This window comes from Phlebotomus papatasi, chromosome 3 (genome assembly GCF_024763615.1).
Source record: "Phlebotomus papatasi isolate M1 chromosome 3, Ppap_2.1, whole genome shotgun sequence".
NCBI lineage: Eukaryota > Metazoa > Arthropoda > Insecta > Diptera > Psychodidae > Phlebotomus > Phlebotomus papatasi.
Window position 1 is genome coordinate 60,643,038 of NC_077224.1, and position 24,500 is coordinate 60,667,537.

Genomic DNA, 24,500 nt, shown 5'->3' on the forward strand with positions numbered 1-24,500 from the left:
ACTTCTAATATTTTTGTACTAAATGCACAATTGATAGTATTCACAAATAAATACTCTTGAAATCATCCTAAAATTATAAATTAAGTTCATGAATTTGCCGCTTAGGGCGCTGTTAATGTAGTATGTTCGTTCGAATATTCGATATTTTTGACAGATAAGGGATTTAGAGATTCAGAAAGTGTGCTCAAAGCCAGCGTTTTGATTCTCCATCAATGTCTTGGCTAAAAGTCAAAAGGCTTTTTATTTTGCACTAAATGTCGCTGATGTTCGAAAAAATCAAAATGAATTTCGAATTTTCAAATAAAACTTTCGTGTGAAGTTGTAAAAGAAATTAAATACCCCACTAAGAGGCTGTTTAAGGAGTTACTCAGTGATTATGAAGCACTTCAGCAATCCAACAGACATTATCAGCATCGCTGCTTTGATTTTGTCCATAACATTGTGGAGATTGACACTTGCCACTCGATATACTTCAAAATTCGAACCGGAAATATTTCAGTCACCACGTGGACGAAGCGAGAAGTAAAAACGTGTTTATTTGCTTTTCGAAATCGATCTTCGAGAATTTTTTTCACAATGTTTCTACACATCCGAAGTAGTGAATCCAACATCGGTTAACCTCTTTTCGAAATACCGGTAAACCGCTCTATACTGAAGATGGTTTTAAAATCGCGGTTTTTAGAGATGAAACCGGTTTAATATCGTTTCTTTACAGAAATTTTAAATTTAATTGTATAAAAAATAATTATTTTTACGGCATGTACATTGCATTAGTTTTTCCACGGTACAATATTATTGGAAAAACTCCCAGTAAATTCCCTGCACTCTGAAATTTTCTAAACTATTTTAAAATATTATTTTAAAAACAAAATAAAGCAATAAAATAAATAAATTCTAAACTAACTGAGAAAAAGAATATATTTATGTGTTAAATTAAATCAAAGTTTAAGTTCTAAAAAATTGCTCAAGATTTCATAATGTAATCCTGAATTTGAAACCGGTTTTAAAACGGTTAACCGATTTCAGAGCCATCTAAAACCGGTTAATCGTCTATCCTAAAAACCGGGTTATTTGGAATCACTAAAGGGAAATAATCAGTAGATCGGTATCGAAAGACAAAGAAGAGAATTTTTGGCTCCTTGTGAGTTTCAAAAGTGTCTTAAGTGAAGTTATGTTCAGTTTTCGAAGTTTAGCGAGTGTCAAGAGTCATGGGATTCACTCTTACCATTTATAAGTAGAGTTTGTAAAATTCGAAGATCTATTTGAAGAGTCAAAAAAGAGACATTCATTTTGATACTTTTTGATAATTCCGCAAGGTGGCTGATGGATATCTTGTTCGAATTTGAAGTGCTTAAGTGTCAAAATGTGTTGGTCTTTACTTTGTTGTGAGGAAAAATACGAAGCAACGACGTTTATTGTTTCGGTGTCCCATTATTTAATCATTCTGTAATCACTGAGTAACTCTTTTGCGAGCTTTTTAGTGCAATATTTCACAAAATTTTACCACCTTCGAAAATTTAGTATGAAAATTCGAAATTGAATTTTTCGAACATCAACGAATTTTTGTGCAAATAAAGGTCTATTTAGCTTTTACCTAAGACACTATTGGAGAATAAAACTCTACTTGTGTTTGCACCCTATTGATGTTTTGTTTAATTTTCGAAATTATGAGTGTCAAGACGTTAAGAGTCATGGGACTCAGAAAAGCTCATACATTTCTAGTTAATTTTTCTAAAACGTCAAAAATTCGAGTGAAAATGCTGTTTGAATATTCTAAATTCGATTTCGATATTCGAACATCAGCGATATAGCCGAGACACTTTTAAGATAACAAACTGCGGCTGTGAAAAAGCAGAACGTTAGATGACTCTCGATTTTTCTTCAATATTTTTTTTTTTCAAAGTTAAACTATTTTAAAAAAAAAATATCAAAGAATGTCAAAAATGGGCATTAACTTAAAAATGGGTGGGACTTAAAATAATTTTTTGGCGGAGCTTACCTGGGAACTCAACCACGTTCTCCCTGCAAAGTTTGAAGTTCAAAAAGAAGCTACAGTAAATCGTAAGAATGCCAGATGGATGTTTTATTTTGTGCACTTAATGAGTAATAATTGTGATGAACAAGTGAACAAATTTACTTAGTTTCTTTTTCTCTGTGAAGATGCCGTCAAGTGAGATTTTTCATTTATTGCCAAATAGAAAATTTATTTGATTTTCTATTGTTGAACATTTAAATATATTTCCACCCTGTGAAGTCGAAGCCAGAAAGACGAAGATAGAATTCCTAATCTCAAAACTGCCAACAAAATGTTTTCTTATGGGGTACGCACAATTATTTTTCTTGGTTTTTTTATCTTTAATGTATTTGAAGGTTTTAGAAATTTAGTATACTATGAAGAGGGATTGCTAGATCGCTCTTTGAGCTTGCTAAATTGGCAAAAAAAAATTGTTAACAAAATGGAAATAATTGTGCGTACACCATTATTGTTTAGAAAGAAAAAAACAATAAAAATTCGCAAGTGAAGTTTCTTTGTTTTGATTCAGAGACTCGGAAAAATAAAGCTACTTAGATTTTGTCCTCTAAATTTTGCCGCCAAGGACAAAAATTCAACATTTAATTTAATAATAATATGTTACAAAAGAAGTGCCTCATATTGTAATACTTAACAATATATTTAATAAGTAAATATTAAAATATTGATGCGAGAGAGAAAATGGAGAAATAGACAAACTATTTTACTTTTTTTTGTTAAAAGAAATAATAATAAAGGAACAAGTAATTCTAATGATGGAAGTTTGAAGAAAAGATACACTGATTAAGGCAATAAAGTGTAATGCAATTCTATTGCTTTTAGTTTTGATTCATTTTCCTTTTTTTTTAAATCCTAAGATTTTCAAAGAGAGATTTGTGATGAGAAAATTTAGAGTGATGGCTTTTCACTCTCAATTTGCAGTATTTTCAAATGACTAGAGATAAAGTTGTTATGGTGAGTTATTTTTAAAGCGAAATTTCAGCGGAATTTTATGATTTCACCCAAGTTTAAAGGTTTTCAGGAAAATTTGCAGTCGATGTGTTCTCAGCTAGAAATTAATACTCCAAAAGTGTCCCAGCTAAAAGGTAAGAATAAAAAGTAAAGGCGGAAACTTCATCAAGGGGAATTCTGTAACAGTATGACAATGTCATATGACAAATTCATATTTTTTTGTATGGTAAATTCGGAAGAACTAATCGTAAATCCGATTGATATTAGTTACTAAAAGCTTCATAGACCTCCTTGGAATGACCATTTGATACTGGGCTTTAATGCTCTCCTGCTCCTGAATTTTACTACAAAAAATTTGTCATATGACTTTATCATACTGTTACAGAATTCCCCTACAGGACAACATTGAGCATCGAATGGCAATTGCAAGGAGTGCAATGCTTTTAGTAACTGATATAAGTCGGATTTATGATTAGTTCTTCCGGATTTACCATATAAAAAAAATTAAATTTTGTCATATGACATTGTCATACTGTTATAGAATTCCCACTGGTTTAAGTTCTGCAATCTTTCCATTCACAGCTAGAATTTAATTTTCCAGTAGTGTCTTGGATAAAAGGTACATTATTAGCACGAAAAGCCGTTAGTGTTCGAAAGTTTTAAATATTCAAATTAAATTAACGCGGAAAGTAAAGAAATTAATGAAATACGACACTAAGAAGTTGTTAACAATTGTTATTCAGTGATTACGCGAGTATTATAATGAAGTGAGCTTTATTTTAGCAAAAACATATGCATTTTGACACTCGAAACACTTCGAAATTCGAACAAACAGTACTTCACCTAGAAACCCGTTGGAAGTTCGAAAATTTAAACCGACGAGTTGCCGAAAAATGAGTACAGTAGACTTTCACTCAATTGGACTATAGTTCCGTTCAGTAATAACCTTCCAAAGAGACAAGGCCACTCCAAAACCAAGCCAAACCTTTTCGAAAATCTACCGGAAACCTGAAATACAAGTTCACGTACTGGCCGCTTTAGCGCTGATTGTTCTGTCATTTCGAATTTCGGTACAGTAGACTCTCGCTAATTCGGCTTCTTTAACATCGGGCTACTTTTTAATTCGGGCAACAGTTAAATTCGAAAAAAGATTGTTAACATTTTTCAAGTTGAATATCCAATGAAGCAAATTTGCCATGTTTTGTCTCAGTTGTGATATGATTTTGCATTATTGACGGGCTTTCATGAAATTTACAATTAATATGAGTATGTAAACTTAATATGAGTATGCAGATAAACAAAAGATCGTTGCATTTCAAACAATGTGATGCCCGAATTTCTCTCTAATTCGGTTGACATTTCGGTCCCAAATGCCCGAATTTGAGAGAGTCTACTGTATTCTTAACACTTCAATCTTCAACAATGGCAACGGCAGTGCGTAAACGTTTACTGCAAATAGTGAATTTTTGTGTAGTTTTATGGAATTTCATGATGGCAGAACGTTTTGTTTCTCACGGATTAAACGTTCGATCTTCCAACAGGATTTAGGTAAGTTCTCTGATATACTTTCAAAACGGCATAGCAAAAACATTAACCGGAGAGAGCTCTAAAATCGGGAAGGTTTTCTGAAAGAGAGGTTTCTCAATTGGGCTACCTCTCATTCGGATGGATTTTCTGTTTCGAAAAATGTTGTTGACAACTTTCACGTTTGATTACGTTTGTCTAATGAAGCAGATTTGCTCAAATTCGCTGTAATTCCTCTTATTTTATCATGCTTCTTTATAATTGAGCGCTTTTTGTGAAATTTACAATGACTGACAGATGGCAAATTTCATGAAATTTCACGTTTTTCCGCCTATCGTAGATGGAGACTTCGGTGAAATTTCATGAAATCTACCATCTATAACTGTGACGCCTAAATCTATCGATAATTCGGATGACATTTTGCACCTAATGCCCAATTGAGAGAGAGTCTACTGTAAGTTCATGAAAAGATCATTTATATCTTAAATACAAATGACACTTTGAAATTTTCAGTGAAATTTCATGAAAATTCACAGTGAAAATTCACCGAGTGAAAATTCATGAAATTTCACGATTAAATCCGACCATTCCCGAAGATTCATGATGTGATATCTTAAAACATTTTTCCATCCTGACTCCTGAAATTCCACAAAATTATACATAGAAAAACACTTTTTGCAGCAAACATTTACGCTTTGTTATTGACAATTGAAGTGCTAAGTATATCGAAAATTCGAAATAGTAAAACAGCCAGCGATAAAGAGGCGAATATGTGAACTTGCACTTTAGAGTTTAGACTTTCGATCAATTTTCGAATGGGTTTAACCTCGTTTTGCAGTGTTTGCTGTGGTTATTGCTCTTTGAAAGGTTATTATGGAACAGAGCCTAAATATCTAGGATTTCCTTTAGGGCATACAATAGACTCTCTCAAATTCGGGCATTTAGGACCGAAATGTCAGCCGAATTAAACAGAAATTCGGGCGACAAATTTTTTGAAATGCAACGATTTTTTATTAATGTGCATATAGATATTGAGTTTACACACTCATATATAACGTAAATTGCATGAAAATCCCTCAAAAATGTAAAATCACATCAAAACTAAGACAAACCATGCCAAATTTGAGCATATTTGATTCATTTGATAATCATAATCAAACTTGAAAAATGACAACAAACTTTTTTCAAATGTAACTGCTGCCCGAATTAAAAAGTAGCCTGATCTTAAAAGAGCCGAATTAGCGAGAGTCTACTGTAATTATAATTTATATATTCATATTTTACCAAGTATATAAAATTGTTCTGATTTTTCGACTCTTTTTATTCACGTAAAAAACTGGATGACAAATTATTATGGTAATATTTGGTAAAGTACTTTTTACCAATTCTTTTTTCGAGAAATCTAAAAATTGAAGAACATAAACCAGTCCGAATTCCCGCTTGAATTGTATTGAATTCCACACGATCGACAACTTGCTCACTCTCTAAAAGTCGTAAAAAGTTCTATTCAAAACAATACCAAATTCGAAATTATGTTTGAATTTTTCGAACATCAACGACATTTTGTGGAAATAGAAAGCTATTCTTTCCGATTCTTTCGGTACAGAAGTAGATCTTGAAAAATTCGAAAATCCATTTGAAGATCCAAATTACTTCTAATTACTTTCGCAAAATGGCTGAAGTACATCCTGTTCAAATTTCGAAGTGCTCAAGTGTGAAAATTTGACCGTCTTCACATTTGTTGTGAGGAAAAAAACAGAACAATGACGTTTACTGTTCTTGCTCCAGTATTTAATCACTCCATATTCACTGACAAGGGAAGGTCTCGGACCTTCGGACGAATTTCTTTATGAAACTTTGCATATTACCTAATTTGGGCACGTCAAATACGATGGTGATAGTAAGAAACCTTGCAATTTGTTGTGTCACCCGTTACAGGGGGGGTGTTTGGGGGACAAAATTCACATTTTTGGCTGTAGGAGCCAGAGGGTTGAAGATAGCGACTTGGGGTCTTCGGGTGACCCCCCCATAAGTTGACCTGGGGAATCTAAATATAACCTTCGTTTTTCCCCCACCCCTCCCCTTTCCCTAAAAACACGTTTTTCTGTAATACCTCGAAAACTACTCTTCAGATAATTTTCATTGGCTGATATGTTTTAGACCTTGTCCAGACGGATATTTCGTCCATACATGCCAATGACCTTGAAAAATTCCTTCATGGTGTTTTTCAAGGTCAAATGTACTACGCTCAAAAAACTCACTTTTTTCAGACAATTTTATTAAAGCATAATTTTTTAAGAACCCTAATCGATTGCTTAATCAATATAAGCCAATTTAAGCCACTTTAATTCCATTGACACGCTTTTGACATTTATATATATTTCAAACCCAATTGTCATTTTAAAAATATTTTATTTGATTTGACACCTAATATTTGATTTTGACTGATTTCCTGAAGTAAGACATCATGCTAATGCAATTTTCATTAAATTTGTGAAATTTATGAAATTTACAAGGAAATTTATGAAATTTTATGAAACTTATGAAAATTTACTTGATAATATTTTAACGACTGCTGATTAATCATTTTCAATTTATAGCATGGATTATCATTTGTAAATGAAACGAAATAAGCCATATTAGGAGAAAACCAAAATCTATTACGACAATAATATATTGAATTTCAAGTGTATAAAAAGATTTATATGTAATCATGAACAAAAAATGCTAGTTTCTGGAAGGCATAATTTTCAAAACTAAATATTTTAAAATCACACTAAACATTTTTAAAAACTACGCAGAACCATCACAAAACGGTAAAAAGTATATTTAAAACAAGTGTAGTTCAAGTATAAAACGACTAACCCTGTCCTACAAATAGCTCAAGTATAAAATGGTTAAAGAAAACACTACAAATACGCACAACTCAATCATAAAACGGTTCACTTTGCATCTAAAAACACGCACATCTTTATCATAAAACGGTTAAGATCGTTCTTAAAAACTAGCACAGCTTGAAACATAGACCGGTTAAGATTGTGCTTAAAAATCCGAAAAACTGAATCATAAAATGCCCAAGATTGCGCTCAAAATTACGCACAGCTCAATTATAAAACGGTAAGTGCGCTTAAAATTGCGTAGGGGAAACTGGGGCACCACCAAACAGGGGTACCACCAAACACTGCGATTTTTTAAATTGGTATAAGATTTCAGAGAATGAGACTTACGTGAAATCATAGATACTATAGGGATGCTTGTCCAGAGAAAGAATGATCCACATAATTCAAGTAGTTTAGAAATAAGAATTTTTTTTCGCAAAATTGTGAGATTTTGATAATTTTAGTCATTTATATATCTACCTGGAAAACTGAAATAAGTTACATCAAATTTCACTACACCAGTACTTTCCTACATGTTTTGGGATAATATTTATGTATCTACTAAAGAAATTATTGTTCACATTTTTTTAAAAGAATATAAAATCCATCACAAAACAGAGTTTGGGGCATCAACAAACAGGAAAATTTCTCACAATTACAGATGTCGCGAGCGTAGCTTGAATGGCAAAATTTTTCCTCTTATCTTTCTTACTCTTCATCTCCCTCTTTGTTCTATTTCTGAAATTTATATCCATTCATGGGATTTTCATTCAAAACTCAGGAGAAATATAGTTTCAAGAACCCAATTTTGAATTAAATGATTTTAATGATTCTTAAATGATTTTAATCAAGGATTGACGAATAATTTCTCGATTTCATTACAAATAATAATCAGAAGAGCGCGCAAAATTTGAACTTTAGGTATAGTGTTTGCCACGAATTTAGTGGCGCTGCTTTCCAGTCAGAAGTCCAATGTTGTCAAAATAATGAAAAATCCATTGAAAAGAAAAATATGTTCGGTGTGCAGTGCTTTAGTTTTTTGCTATTTTGGTCACTCATTCCAAATTTTGCAGTGCTTTTTTGAAAATTATTTACATTTTCAATACCTTCTTTATAATTAAGAGTTGTGGTGAATGCCCAAAATAACTTCAATGGGTGAGAAAAAGAGGTGTTTTTTGGTGCCCCAGAAAGTGTTTATTGGTACCCCAGGTGGTTGGAAAAAAGCGAAAAATGCATGGTGATACAATTTTCCTTTTTACGGAAAATTGAAGTGCTTCACATCATCCTTGCATACATTAATATGCAGCCTATACCTGAGACCATAACATGGGGTAAGCAACATTTTTCTAAAATTCACAGTTTTCTTAGGAAATTCAATCAAAATCGCATCTTTCAAAATTGTTTGGTGGTACCCCAGTTTCCCCTACATCTCAATCATAAAACGATAAATGCGCCTAAAATCACGCAAAGTTCGATCGTGAAACGACAAATGCGCTTAAAATCATACACAGTTCAATCATAAAACGGTAAATGCGCTCAAAATCACGCACAGCTCAATTATAAACCGGTTAAGATTTCGCTTAAAATTACGCACAGCTCAAAAATGAAACGGTAAATGTGCTTAAAATTACGCACACCTCAATCATAAAACGGTAAATGTGCTTAAAATTACGCACCGCTCAATCATAAAACGGTAACTCTTAAAATCACGCGCAGGTCAATTATAAAACGGTAAATGCGCTTAAAATCACGTACAGCTTAATCATAAAAGATTGCGCAGTATAAGGCGCATTCTTAACCGTTTCATGATTCATGTGTGTGTGATTGTTAGCGCAATCTTGACCGTTTATTAATTAATCTGTGCGTGATTTTGAACGTAAGTTTAACAGGTTTATGATTGAGCAGTGCGTGATTTTGAGCGTAATCTTTAGCATTTTATTTTTGAACTTTTGCGCATTTGCGATTTTAAGATTAAGCTGTGCCTAATTTTAGACACTTTTACCGTTTTATGATTTGGATGTGCGTAATTTTTAGCGCATTTACCGTTTTATGATTGACCTGTGCGTGATTTCAAGCGCATTTGTCGTTTCACGATCGAAAATTGCGTGATTTTAGGCGCATTTATCGTATTATGATTAAGATGTTTTATGATTGAGTTGTGCATAATTTTAAGCACATTTTCCGTTTTATGATTGAGCTATGCGTAATTTTAAGCGAATTTGCCGTTTTTTGATTGAGTAATGTGTGATTTCATACGCATTTGCCATTTTATGATTGAGCAGTGTAGTGATTTTAAGCGTATTTGTCGTTTCACGATCGAAATTTGCGTGATTTTAGGCGCATTTATCGTTTTATGATTGAGATGTGCGCGATTTTAAGCGCACTTACCGTTTTATAATTGAGCTGTGCGTAATTTTGAGCGCAATCTTGAGCATTTTATGATTCAGTTTTTCGGATTTTTAAGAACAATCTTAACCGGTCTATGTTTCAAGCTGTGCTAGTTTTTAAGAACGATCTTAACCGTTTTATGATAAAGATGTGCGTGTTTTTAGATGCAAAGTGAACCGTTTTATGATTGAGTTGTGCGTATTTGTAGCGTTTTCTTTAACCATTTTATACTTGAGCTATTTGTAGGACAGGGTTAGTCGTTTTATACTTGAACTACACTTGTTTTAAATATACTTTTTACCGTTTTGTGATGGTTCTGCGTAGTTTTTAAAAATGTTTAGTGTGATTTTAAAATATTTAGTTTTGAAAATTATGCCTTCCAGAAACTAGCATTTTTTGTTCATGATTACATATAAATCTTTTTATACACTTGAAATTCAATATATTATTGTCGTAATAGATTTTGGTTTTCTCCTAATATGGCTTATTTCGTTTCATTTACAAATGATAATCCATGCTATAAATTGAAAATGATTAATCAGCAGTCGTTAAAATATTATCAAGTAAATTTTCATAAGTTTCATAAAATTTCATAAATTTCCTTGTAAATTTCATAAATTTCACAAATTTAATGAAAATTGCATTAGCATGATGTCTTACTTCAGGAAATCAGTCAAAATCAAATATTAGGTGTCAAATCAAATAAAATATTTTTAAAATGACAATTGGGTTTGAAATATATATAAATGTCAAAAGCGTGTCAATGGAATTAAAGTGGCTTAAATTGGCTTATATTGATTAAGCAATCGATTAGGGTTCTTAAAAAATTATGCTTTAATAAAATTGTCTGAAAAAAGTGAGTTTTTTGAGCGTAGTACATTTGACCTTGAAAAACACCATGAAGGAATTTTTCAAGGTCATTGGCATGTATGGACGAAATATCCGTCTGGACAAGGTCTAAAACATATCAGCCAATGAAAATTATCTGAAGAGTAGTTTTCGAGGTATTACAGAAAAACGTGTTTTTAGGGAAAGGGGAGGGGTGGGGGAAAAACGAAGGTTATATTTAGATTCCCCAGGTCAACTTATGGGGGGGTCACCCGAAGACCCCAAGTCGCTATCTTCAACCCTCTGGCTCCTACAGCCAAAAATGTGAATTTTGTCCCCCAAACACCCCCCCTGTAACGGGTGACACAACAAATTGCAAGGTTTCTTACTATCACCATCGTATTTGACGTGCCCAAATTAGGTAATATGCAAAGTTTCATAAAGAAATTCGTCCGAAGGTCCGAGACCTTCCCTTGTGAGTAACTCTTTTGCCAGCTTTGTAGTTTTATATGTAATAAATTTCCCTCACATTGTTCGAAAATTTAGTATGAAAATTCGAAATTGAATTTGAATTCTTCGAACTTCAACGACTTTTTGTGCAAATAGAGTTCCATTTACCTTTTATCCAAGACACTATTGGAGAATCAAAATCTGCTTCTGTTTGGGCTCATTTACCTTTTATCCCAGACACTTTTGGAGAATGAAACTCCGGTTTTGAACAGACAGAATTTTCATCACAAAGAAAAAAATTATACTTCTAGTAAAGTAACTTGTAAGTCCTACGGCTTATCTTAAGCTTTTTTTTGTTATGGAAGATCTACAATTTCAAGTGAATTTCACGACGATTTAATTATGTTTTTTTATGTTATTTCATTAAATTGTAAAAGTTTATTGGACGATTTTTCTTATGGGTCTTCTAAAAGCAAAAAAGATATGCTTATTTTACTATCGACGTTATTACAGATTTTTTTAAATATTGTAAACTATTTTTTTTTTATTTATCTTCGAGTATTTCAAAAATTTTAAAAATTATTTCAAGAATATCTTTTAATTTGGTAGTTTTTTTTAGGAGGATTGAAAACTTTAAACTGCATAAACGTTTATATTTCCAAAATTCTTACCTTAGAAACGCTTCAAAATCGTTAAACTAAATTCAGTGATGTTTATTTTGATTTTTTCTTTTGTTTTTTTTTTGTTATTTGGATGGAATCATAAAATTCCGATACTTCTTGGTTTTTTTTTTTCTTTCCTCTCCCTGGAAGAATAATTTGTGCACTTGACTTTTCCCCGGACATGTCAATCTTTTTCTTTTTGGAATGATCTTTAGCCACTTTGTCCCATGTTTCCGCTTAAATCTCAGTGTAGAAGTCCGGACGTCCAATACCCAGAAGCTTGAAGAAATTGGGCAGGAGATATTGCGTATTGAAGCCTATCCAGAAGTACGTGAAGTACTTGTAGAAGAGATCTACAAGGATCTTTGGTCGATTCTGGAGAGTATCCTCAGAACGACGTATCTGATCCTGAGATTTGCCCAGGACGGCACAGATGAAGGCATATGACACGGATTTGGCGATGGCTCTGGTGGCTACGATGGCACACAGACCCAGAACTGTGCGCAGCAGAATCTGGCCCAGCAATCGATGCGAGGGCCAGATGACGGGATAAGGGGGCTCCGTGGTGGGCACCTTCATGTCACCGGCCTGGTAGTTGATCCAAGCACCAATGTGAATGCCAACGCAGACGGCCAGACACAGGGTTGTGTCTCCGCGCGTGGGCGTCCAGCGATCGGCTCTTGGGTAGATGGCAATCAGGAGGATGGACACGATGGTGAGTAGAACAGGGGAGAATTTGTGCGAGAGGATGTAGTAGTCTGCCCAGTCCACGAGAGGAATCAGAGGGAGCATGAGAATGCCAGTAAGGAACAATCCAGCTCCGATGTCCTGGAAAAGTTTGCAAAAAATGCATTCAAGTCCAGGATCCCTGGATTTTTATAGGAAATGATCCTGGAACACTTAGCTTACTAAAGAATTTCTTTTTAGGTAAATACGGTGAAAATATTTATCATACTAAAATTGAAAAAAATAGAGAGAAATAGTAATATTATTTCTGAGAAAAAGGAAAATTTAAAGAATTTTAGGACACGCCTCCTCTCTGAATATAAAATATGACATTGTTTTCCTTGTAAAAGTTTTTTTTTTAAAAACATTTAAATTAACTACCGTCGTTGCGGGTGACTTTGCATGTTTTTTCGCTGTTTTTTCAAGTTTACCCTTTAAAAGTGGATAGTTAAAGCGAAGAGAGGGGGGTTAATGGATAAAATTATTTGTATTCAATTGTCAATGAATGGATTTTGTGCCACTAACATTAATTTTATAAAATTTTACTATGTTAAGAAAAAATCAAGAAAAAAAGCTTGCACTGGGGATTAGGTGCGGGTGACTTTGCACTTTTTAATACATACTAAAAATCTACAATTTCTGATAATAAACGACAATGAAGATCATCAGTTCTAAAAGCAAGATGCAGGAGACCTACAAGATGACGTGGTCGCCATCTTGATTTGACGTTTCTGTCCGCCATTTTGAATAACTGTCAAAACTTAAAACTTGTCCTTATTGGACAGAAATTTTAGTTATGTTATTGCTCATGTAAATACCTTTTCAAAATGTATCTTTTTTCCGACTTAGGTCGAGCAATTACCTAAATACAAAGGATCAAAGTTTAAAAATTTGAAATATTTATATTTTAGCGATCTTTATTTTCTAATCCTGAATTTTGATACCTAAACGAAATGCCTCAGTAACCATTAAAAATGATTGAGGCTTTTATTTTATATATTTATTTACCCTTACATAATAAATAAAATAAATTAAGAGTGCATTTATTTATTAATTTTTTATTTTTTCATATTTGCAAAAAGTATTCCAGATCCTCAAATAAAATGCTGTTACAAACAAAAACACTATTTTTCTTTTTGTTTGTTTGTTTGTTAGATCACATCGCCTAACGATAGCGCTGTCTTTTTTGCGATGGTTTTGATGAAAGAAACTCCCTGTAGTTCTGTATTCATGAAAATGTCAAAATTTTGAACTTGGAGCCCCTATATCCAGACAATCACTTGACCTAGGTCGGATTTTATATATGTTCTGAAAAGGCCTTGACATCAGCTACAACATACTAAAATTTCAGCTCAATCGGATGAGACTTTTGTTTTGACAGTTATTCAAAATGGCGGACAGAAACGTCAAATCAAGATGGCGACCATACCATCTTGTAGATCTCGATCATTTTATCTTAAGTTCCCAAAAAATTGGATAATTTTTAGCCAAATACTTCTATAATAAAGCTTTATTCCTGAAAATTTCTAGTAATTTTCAATAGAAATTTATTCTGGAAATTTTCCGGCCATCGTTATTCAGATCAGGACTGCATCGGTTACAATCGGTGATGGATCTTTAAAGTAACGGTTAATTGTTAATTTTAGTTTTAGAGATAGGGTAAATTAAACTAATTCAAAACCTGCTCCAAATGAAAATTTTTCGCTACTCCAAATGGAAACGTCACTGTTTTCATGATAAATACAGTACTAAATTACTATATTTATATATTTTCTATGCCACAGTTTCATTATTTAGTTAATTTTGCTCCAAATAAAGCGAATATCCATTCTTAATTCACAAAATTTAATTTGTTAATTTGTCAGAAAAATTAAAAGTGTACCTTTTCACCATCGAATTTTTCATCGATCGACCATGTTTTCCAATAAAAAACACAATAAGGTGACTGTTGTTTGTTCGTTTTGTTTAACATTTATGTCATATTTCTGGATAATTTTAGTTAAATTAAGTGCTAATCTTTATTGTTAACGGTACGTGAAGTTTTCAAATAAAATAATTACCTATTTTGTGAACAAAAAGGATTTTTCTGAAGTGTCTGCCAATGCTTCAATAGGAAATCCTGGAAATATGATTTTTTTTGGAGAGATTTTCTTATTGTTTTATATGGGAATGGAAAAAGGACCAGGAATAAGGACAAATCCTGTACTCAGGAGCAACTCAACAAGATTTTGGAAGCCTTTCGTCGCGGTTTCACTTACACTGTTTGTCTCCAATTAGAAACTTTCCCTTGTCTCCATTTGGATTAATTTGTTTCCAATAGAACCATTTTACGCTCGCGTATCTTTCTTGTATTTAAGAAGTTTTCAAATTATATTAAAGAATTTTCACTAAACAGTAACATTCTAGAAGAGTCAAGGAGCAAATTTATGTAATTCTCTTCAGAAAAAAATATGAACTTAGGGCAGAATCACATTGACAGTAAAATGCTCACCGTCACCGTCAAAGCCCTCACCGTATTTCGTTGATTTACGCATTTTCATTGTAATTTTTAAGCAAATTCTCAATTACCGTGTTACATTATCTCATACTCGGTGGCACTATGTGAAAATAATATAAGAAAATTGAAGAAATAAAACGAAAATGCGATAAACGGTGAGCAAAAAAACTGTACGAAAAACTGTAGCAAAAAAATCCTACAGTTTTTTTTTTGCTTACCGTTTATCGCATTTTCGCTTTATTTATTCAATTTTCTTATATTATTTTCACCTAGTGCCACCGAGTATGAGATAATGCAACATGTTAATTGAGAATTTGAGTAAAAATTACAATGAAAATGCGTAAATCAACGAAATACGGTGAGGGCTTTGACGGTGAGCATTTTACTGTCAATGTGATTCTGCTCTTAATGTGTTGAATCTTCTGTCAATGTCAGAGTCAAAGCGTCTGAAAATGGTTTTGAATTAGGACATTTACCCTACTCTAAATATTTTTTTATTATTACAAATATATTCAAGTTATTTATCCTTCAAAAATAACAGAGCAAACGAGTAAACTAGTCGTCTGGAAAATTTTGTGCTTTTTTACCTTTAAGGTCGATTGGGTCATATATGACCCATAGTTTTCCAGGACTCCTAGGGATGGGAAAAATTTCTTTTCAACCATAAATCTCTTATTTAGGCTAAAATATCGAGGGAAACTTGATTTAATTGAATTTTGCTCAGCGGAAAGCTTCTCGTCCTTAAAGGGTTAGAAGTAAGCTGTAAGCTAAACATTTCGTCCTTCGAAACCTTTCCCCTCTTGGAATCCTTACTAATTTCGTAAACAAGATAAAAAGGATAAAAGTAATTTTTATGAAAATTACATCAGCGCCAATAGCGGCTATCTGGCAAAGCTTTAATGTTCTGGAAATTTGCAATTCATCACATTATTTTTTTTATGTAAAATATTTAATTAATTCTATTTATTTATGCGATTAAAATTTTTTGGGAGATGCAAAATTGCCTTATTGATTTTTTTCCTGGAAGCCTCCTTTTTTCCGGAAAAGAAAAGCCTCATTTACTTTAATGATCCTTGGCATTCGCTTTTGAAGTCTAATCAAATTAGAAGCCCGAAATATTGATAAGGTGAATAAGTGCTAAATCCGAGTGATAAGGTAAATGGACTTTATTCTGCTTCACAAATCTTATTCTCTGGGCTTCCAATCAATAGAAAACATTTCTAGCTAATCCGATAGCACAATTTTTGTCTGATAAGAAGTCAATTTGAGTCATATCGGAGGAAATTTTATCACCATCGGCCCCATCGGTAGCAATAAATTGCCCTAAAGGTTTCCCTTATCAAATTGAATCATGAGTTACTGACCAGCACACTGTGCATTCCCAGGTAGATGCGACTGAGGCAGATGACTGTGCTCCACAGGATTGAGATGCAGAGTCCCACGGAGGCTGAATACTGGTACCTGTCCAGTGTGTAGATGAGCACGGAGAAGGGTATAGCTACGGACACCATGGCATGCGTTGAGGGCAGTCCATATTCCAGAGCCCATTTCTTCTGCAATCTCTGCACTGGATGCCCAGGGCGTGGACATCTAATTATATCCTTCAGTCCCTGACCAACATACATCACCAGTGCCCATACCATCACCATCCGCCGCCCAACGGCTCCGTCAATATTCCAGAACCAGAATGGGATGAAGGATGCATAGAAAATCTCATCTCCCAGCTCTGTGCCCACCACAAATAGCCAATACCAGAATTTATTGGTTATTCGACATCTCAGTTCCTCCTCTGCCGGACTGTTCTCATCATCCTCCTGCTGCTTTGGCAGTTTCTGGGGGACTTCCTTGGAGGGAGATTTGTTGGCTTTTTGTCGTTTTTTGGGACTTTTTACTATGCCATTGGTGGCTGTTGCGGTTGTAGCCTCATCTTTGTACACTATCCCAAAGAATTCTTGCACTTTCACCACTAAATGTGGACTTTTGAGAAATTCTAAATACTCCCGAACTTCTCCCATTTTCTAACCAAACATTTTCCCCACCAAACTACAAGGTCCACGGCGAAAATTGGCCGGCAATGCGCAATCGGGAGAGCAATTTCAAAATAACGGATGAATTATTTGAACATTTTACATAAATTTAAGCAATCGGTGCAAAATTTATTTAGTTTCTTTTTTGTTTTAGCTGAATTTTGCATTTTGGATAAAAGTTCGCAATTACATTTGAGAAAAAGAGACTTTTTGAGAAAGTGAAACAGATTTGTCCTTGGAGTGTCCGCAGATCCATCCACTGTGCAAATTTATAGTAAAAGAACCGCTGCCGGTTGAATTTTTTGACACATCGGAAGCGTCTTTCCCCCACCTTTGCACACTTTTCAGTTAGCTTTTTTCCCTCAAGGAGTTCGTGTGTGCTTAAACGTATCGCAGCTAATTGCATTTTTTCTCAAGTTTTCTGTGAGTTTTTCTCCCCAAATCTACCCAGGATCACTTCTTTGGTGGACTATCTTCCCGCTGAACGTGAGTACATGCCATTTTTATGCATATTTCAAGGGTTTTTTTTCGAGGGATTTCAATGCCGGCAGCGGCATGGATAAAATGCCGGTTTTTCGCCAATTCAAAAGTGGTGTGAGGTGTCTGGTGAAAATGGTGCAAAAAATCACATCCTGGAGATCAATAAAAGCACCAAATGTGAATTTAAGAATCAGATATTGTGCAGAAAGTGATAAATCTTGCGAAATACTTTCCTTTGTCTCCTTGTGCTATCTTCCCTCTCACTCGCACCCGTGGATTTAAAGGGATTCGATAACTGAGCGATTTTTCGCTCAGTCTGAGCGACTGCAATTTTTGGTGCATATTTTGCAGGAGAGAATCATAGGATGAGAAAATTGCAAATTAACCCATTCTGACCACTCCCTGATCTTCATTTCTGTATTATTCTCAATCTTGGTGATTCTGTGGAATATTCCTTGTAAATCCCAGGTCACTGTGACAATGATTTCACTATGAAAATCACTCCCAGACTACCAATTGAAAGAGACATGGGAAAGGGTGGGCGTGAGTCATTCCTTGCGAAAAAAAGGGTGGAAGTTTTGCAAGAAGGAATTCCCCCATGAAGAAATCTTTCCTGGCCATAATTTGCATAAGTGTCTAGAGAGGCATAGGACAGCCCATATCTTAGATGGGCAAAAAACAAGGGTTGATATTCGAGTTGTTCAACGCGAAATTTTCATGGCGTCTTCAATCGATTTCCTTTGATTTTCCACCGAAAAAAAATCCCCCTGATCCCTGTCCTCCAGCCCCCAGTGGAAGTTTCCCTTTCGCCAGGTGAAATGGAAGAGCAAAGATCTCGTGTGAAGCAGAAGTTTCAGTTGAATGTTTTATTCATGAGAGCATTGATGGCAGATTTGTTGGGCAGTTTCGATGGAATTGTCCGGATGGTTCTTTGGGTAAATCTCAGGGATTTCCCATGACCTGTACTAAATATTTGGAGATTTACAACTAGTTGAATATGGATTATCACTGAGATTTATCTTATCGTGAAATCTTGAGCAATCAGAAACCCAAATTAGGGCTGGGTCTATGGGTTAAAGAGTTTCTTGGGACGGAATAGGGCAATAAAATCGGAAACAATTTTACGACCGAGGTAATTATGATTTTGAAGTGTTAAAGACGAATTCTCGAACATTCTCCCTCAAGAGGTTTGTGGAATTGTAATTGAGAGTTTACACAGTTTGGTAATCGGATTTTTCTTCAATTTCGAAATCGTAATTTTTATTCGGATTCGATTTTTTTTATGAAATTGACATTCGATCGGCACGCCACCTAGACAACAACTTAATATTACTTAAATATTATCGAGGATCAGCCTGAATACCCTTAAGCGGTCTTTATACTGGAGGTTTAGCCCAGTTCCCGAAGGTCTCAAAATCCTAAATCAGAGGTGTGCACGAACCGTTGAAACCGAATTAACGTCAAAAAAATTTTGTTTTGGTAGCGTTTTGACCATTGACGTACGTGTTTCATTTGACGTTAATTCGGTTTCAACAGTTCTTGCACGCCTTTGTCCTAAATAGCAATTAATTTTATTGGTTTTACGGAATGTAATTGATCCTTTGTCTTTAATAATCCAATCAAGTTCAAATTTACTAAAAATTCTTGACTAATAAGAAATTAAAGAAGTTAAACCATATACTTTAGGTCTGAAGCCCGTATTATGCCCTAGACACACTTACGACTTAAGCTGAGAGACGACTTATTGGAAAATGATGGAAATGTAGTTTAACCATTATTTCTAGTATAATTACGCTAAGCCGTCTCTCGGCTAATCCTCAGGTCTGTCAAAGCCCTTACGGCTCAAGTCGAGACATGGCTTAGTGAGAAACTGATGGGAATATAGTCCAAACACTATTTTGATTAAAAATTTCTGAATTTTATCAATTTCAGAATTATTGCAATTTTTATCAAGGTATCCTACACAGTAAAAAATTGTGTGAGAAATAAAGTTGTGTATGGGAAAAGTTGTGTATTGTCACAAGCATTTTGGTTGTAATTGTAAAATTACTATCATGTTTGTAGTACGATACTAACATAATGCTAGTAAAATTATGTTTGTGTAATGAAATTTGTGTATTGGAAAATTTGTGTGAGAACTGTCAAAATTTCATTGCTTACTATTGCAATTTTTCTAAGATTTTAGACATTTTTCGCATTTCTAACTGCCTAGTCTAATTGTCTTTCAGAATAATTTATTTGATTCTTAAAATATGCTTCAGTCGTAAAAAATGAGGAATAATTATGTAATAACAGAAAACAGAGGAAGCATCATGTAAATTAGAAAAATTGACGATTCAACTCTTGGCCATTTGCTTAACTCTTTCGTCTCCTTTGGGACTCTGCGGGTACCCATGGAAAAAATAATTTTTTTAGACTATTTAGAATCGATAAAATTCCGATTCTTGTGGATGATTACAAACTATAAGGATGTCCAAATCTAGGATATTTTTTGCAGGATCCCAATTAACTCCTAAGCTAAGATATTCTTGGTAAAAAATCGTGAATTTTCGATTTTCTGCTTCCTTGCAGATATTGTGACTTTTTTGATATTTCTAGACCCGAAAAAGGAAAACCTCTCGGGCCAATAAGTATGATAACTAACAATTACAGATTACATAAATTCGAAAAATATTTCTTTCTTAAATTTTCAAAAAACTTGTTCAAAATTGATGGGAACTCTCATCCGCATAAATCTAGAGGTCAAATGTAAGGTTATCCCGCCAATGCCCGCCATTTGCTTTTTGACACCAACCTTGTAAGAAAATTCAAGCGGGAGCGAAATTTTTGTCAATATGGCCGATAATTTTGACATTTGGCAGCGAAAGAGATTGCTTTCGGGGAAGTTTTTCCTATTCTTCCAGATTTTGGTGAATTCTGATTGTCCAGGAAGTGTTTTTTTGGTTCTTGAGAAAGCTTAATGTGTCTGCAATAACATCCTGTTAAGAGAAATGTGTGTTAAAGTGTTATTCTGTGAAATATTTTGAGGAATCTGTTGGCAAGCAGGAGCTGGGTGTCCTTTTTAGCACTTCCTGGACATCACAGAAGATACTGGTCAATAATTCTTCTTGTTTTAGTGATAAACATTGTAAAGGAGTCATTTGACACGCAAAAATAATTCACAAAATTGATATTATTGGCTTTTGGAAAATTGAACTTTGTCCAAGTTTCTATCTTTTGCGTTCTTTAGGGGACGAGAGTTCCCATGAGTTTTCCAATTTCCCAGAGGCGGAGAAAATTCTTTCTCTACAAAAGTATCATATTTGACCACTAAGACTTACAATAAAGTGAGTTTTACTGAAAGTCGTTCGCTGGATATGTTGTGGTCCGGAAAGAGTTAAGAGAAGTAAAGCAAGTTCGTGGCGCGGCCGGAAAACGCGAGACCATCAACGCAAAGGTTAGGGGTTCAAGTCTCAGACCAGCTTCATGTTTTTTCTTTTTTTGTTCTTTTTTTTTCTTTTTTTCTTTGTTTAATACAGAGACTTTTCACAGATAATACACATAAACCGAACAAAATTGCTCTACAATCAAAATTATAGACAGGAAGCCATTTTATAAAATACACAAATTGACAATACACAACATTGAAAATTTATTATTTTAGGTCATATTACGTGGGACTAGGACAGTAGTAAACATGGGGTAGTTTTAACCATTGCCATTTTCCGTTTTTCTTAAAATTGGCCAAAGCTTTTTCAATGATTTTCGGATATGTTTCAGAGGTAGTCTAGGCGAACATTTCGTCCAAGCATATCTCTGACTGGAAAATTCACCATTTTGAATTATTGAAGGTCAAAAGTCAATCACTTTGGAGGGCTGATTTTTCAACCGATTTTGTTAAATTTGGATTTTATGGACAGGTATTGGAATTATGAACCCGGCTGCATCGGTCTTCATCGGTAATGAACCGATTTTTGAATATTTTTTTCGGAAATGTGTTTTCTTGACCTTATTTTTAAATAATATTTTTTATTTTTCTGGTTAATTAGATCAGATTTCTATATAGGAAATTGCCATCAAAAGGCCAGGTAGTGTAGACTTAAAAATCAGTGTTTACAACTACCCCCTGCTTACTACTGCCTCAGTTTCGCCTAAATAAAATTTTTCTTTTCTGAGTGTTCAAAATGTGGGATGCATAACTAAAACCTTATGGTTTACTATTAAGTTTTTTGTCAAAGTGTACCATTTGGACATGATTATCCGTGCATATTTGCAATCGGTTTACTTCAAAATGCTCAATTTTGACTAAAATTTCCTACATTGCGAAGAATTATTTTTTCTCTCCATTCCTTTTTCTGAAATAGGGTAAAATGGTACAAATTGGCCCATGGTACAATTGGACAATGGTACAAGGTACAAGTTGGACAGGGTTTTTTGTCTTGATAAATTTAGTACTTCATTTTTATTTGTATATTTTTAATGCTTTAGTTTTATAATTTGGTTCCCTGTGCTTAAAAAAAATTTAGTATTGTATTTATTATAAAAAAGAATAATCCCTGTCCAACTTGTACCGGCGAATTGTCCAACTTGTAACACTTTACTCTATGCCAAATATAGACAGAAATTTTTCATAGGTTGTAGAGGGCTTTAGATAAATATTATATCAAATTTGACATGACGTTTTTATATTGGATAAGGAACACCACACCAGTTTTACTTTATTTTTCTTACAAATTACTCTTATTTGAATTAACACTTAATCTTATTTGAACTTTTGGGTTTGAACATCATGTGAACACCGAATATTAGTTCGGTTTCCGTGTTTGCTGGGCAATCCAAGAATTTCTAAAAAATTATATATTTTTTTTCAAGAAAGTTTAGCTTAAATGAAATCGGAAATATTAAAAAGTTTGAAATTAAATTTAGTTTGCAGAAAACTTTTTCATAGAATCCAGATTATATGGAACTAGTTAAATAAATTATGTCTTCAGGGAGCTGAGAGATATGCATAAACTTGCTAAAAGCTCGTAAATAGTTTTTCATTTATAAATCATATTTTCTATTTGTCTAGAATAAGGTATAATTAAAATTGTGCATATGAGTCAATGGGGCAGTTTCACGCAGCTGAACTTTTTTTCAGAAATCCTTTGTCAAATCAATGTCAACTATATACAAACACAAACAATATTCCGTTAGTTTCTCTTGATTATCAAAAATAAAGGAGGCAATTCTTAAATAAATATTTTTCATCCTAAAAACCTTTATTTCCGAAAGTAATTCATGCGTGAAACTACCCCATTCTTCCCTACAGCCTGGGTAACGCAAGTAAAATTAAGACACTTATAAATTGTAAATCAAGGCATTTCATTAAACTAAGTTCTTTTTAAGTTCTTAATAAGTACTTGATGTGTTAGTCGGGAGGTTGTCTGGGAGAAGACTTCGTAGAGGCTTTGGCTTTAGATTCCTTTCAAGTGTGTCCAATTCATGTGAGATTCAAGTGTCAATGGGTTATTGCAATGTCGGATAGAAAATGTAATTCCATGGGACAACAGTGAAAATCTTGCGGTATGGCAATGGATTTTGACTGGGATATTGAATGTAATGGTAGACTGACGATGAGAAGGGGGGTTAAGTTAAAAATATATAGTGTTTATCTAAATTGATTCCTTTCTCTCTATCCTACTTTGTGGGCATGAAGAGGACACTCTAGTTGAATTTTATTGGCGGCATTTCTCGTATTTCTTCCAGCCATGTACCTTTCTAATTCACTTAACACAGAATTTTTTTCTCATATCATCTTTTCTCCTATAAGCATCCTCGCCTCTGGGTTGTATTCCTTTTTGTTGGTGGAAAGGGAAGGAGGGAAAGAAAACTTGTATCGTTAGGTGTATTGGCAACTTTTTGCAATTCAAATGGTGTATAGAAAATATTGTTGGGAGAAGAAGATGGGATGATGGCGAAGTGGAGACATATAAGAGAATAAAACCTGCTTGAAAGATTGGTTTTTGTGTTGAGTTTATCTGTGTGTAGAGAAGAATATATATATAAATATATATATATAGGTGAGGGAAGGGTAAGGAGACAAAAAATTTAAAAAAAAGCATAAGAGAACCTGACTATGAGCACCTCAATAGATTGCTTTCATATATTGGCAAAAATTGTCTTCTTTCAACTCCTTCAATTTGCCCATCTTGAGACTTTCTTTTTCCCTCTCTCTCTCTTTCTCTCTCATCCATGTTGTCCGGCAAATATATATAACATGGTAGATTCTTCTGAACAGTGAAATGAACCAACCTTCTAACGGGATTCACCATAAGATCTCTCCCAGAATCTCTCTGTTTCATCTTTTCTGCTTTATATTTCTTTTGCCACAATTGTTGGATATTTCCACTGCAGATGGTGGCCAAAGAGAAGAGGAAGACCTAACAAGAACAGCAAGAACAACAAAAAAAAGTTACAACAGCCACACTGAATATTCTGGTTCTTATGACAGAACTTTTAATAAGATGGATCTGTGCTCTTTTCTTTCTTGTCCATATATACTTAATTTTCATTGTAGGCTGTCTCTTTAACTGATCCCAATAAATGAAATTGTACTGAATTAGAATTGTTTAGTACTATGCAGATTGATTAAAAGCATTTTTCATTCTATCGAATTTTTGCTGTTATTCAATATAATGTTCATTTTTCTAACGTTGTTGACTTCTCTATTTCAACCAGTTTTTTGGGGTGAGAGGTGAAAAGAGTTTGAAAGAATAGAGGTTTTGTGGTTAAATGTAAACTGTTGGGACTTAAGTATACAATGTGGGTACGTTCAGATGTTTTTATTCAACGGTCGCAGGTGTGTCTAGGGCATTATATTCAAAATCGTAAAATAAAATCTAAAACGAAAAAAACTTGAAAAAAGAGATGAGAGTACCTATACGTTTATCCAAGGCGCAGACCGTAAAGTTAGCTATCAAAAATAATACGTTTATAAACTTATAAGTTTTTTTTTTATTTTTACTTTTTCTCTAATATGATTTTCATTACGACTAGAAAAAAAATCAATCGTAGCTATATAAATAAAGATTATCG

General features: G+C 33.8%; 2 protein-coding genes across 5 annotated transcripts in view; one reads left to right on the forward strand and one right to left on the reverse strand.

The window, feature by feature from the left end:
* Nucleotides 1–1,084: 1,084 nt before the first annotated feature.
* Nucleotides 1,085–17,007, reverse strand: LOC129807071 (sphingosine-1-phosphate phosphatase 2-like). 3 transcript variants are annotated; one of them, XR_008752234.1, is made up of 3 exons: nt 16,302–17,007; nt 11,724–12,542; nt 1,085–2,966 (listed from the first exon to the last, which is right to left on the reverse strand). XR_008752234.1 is itself a non-coding variant. In XM_055856077.1 (2 exons), exons 1-2 carry the CDS (start codon nt 16,950–16,952, stop codon nt 11,952–11,954), a joined length of 1,242 nt encoding a protein of 413 aa, XP_055712052.1. In that variant the 5' UTR covers nt 16,953–16,994; the 3' UTR covers nt 11,567–11,951. The 3 variants fall into 3 exon arrangements, 1 of the variants encoding a protein (XP_055712052.1); XR_008752233.1 differs by having other exon boundaries at nt 1,085–2,884; nt 16,302–16,994; XM_055856077.1 differs by lacking the exon at nt 1,085–2,966 and having other exon boundaries at nt 11,567–12,542; nt 16,302–16,994.
* A 292-nt stretch (nt 17,008–17,299) lies between these two features.
* Nucleotides 17,300–24,500, forward strand: part of LOC129807043 (calphotin) — a 136,193-nt gene continuing 128,992 nt past the window's right edge. Inside the window, exon 1 of one of the 2 annotated variants that reach the window (XM_055856018.1) lies at nt 17,300–17,450. The gene's annotated coding sequence lies outside the window, so the exon portion shown is untranslated. The remainder of the gene's footprint in view (nt 17,451–24,500) is intronic. The other variant, XM_055856021.1, reaches the window with a different exon arrangement.

Bases quoted from the DNA above. Each gene is read 5' to 3' on its own strand.
- LOC129807071 (XM_055856077.1), bottom strand. From the start codon at position 16,952: ATGGGAGAAGTTCGGGAGTATTTAGAATTTCTCAAAAGTCCACATTTA. The intron at 12,543-16,301 runs GTCAGTAACTCA...AAACTTTTCCAG, and splicing joins TGGGAATGCACAGTGTGCTG to GACATCGGAGCTGGATTGTT.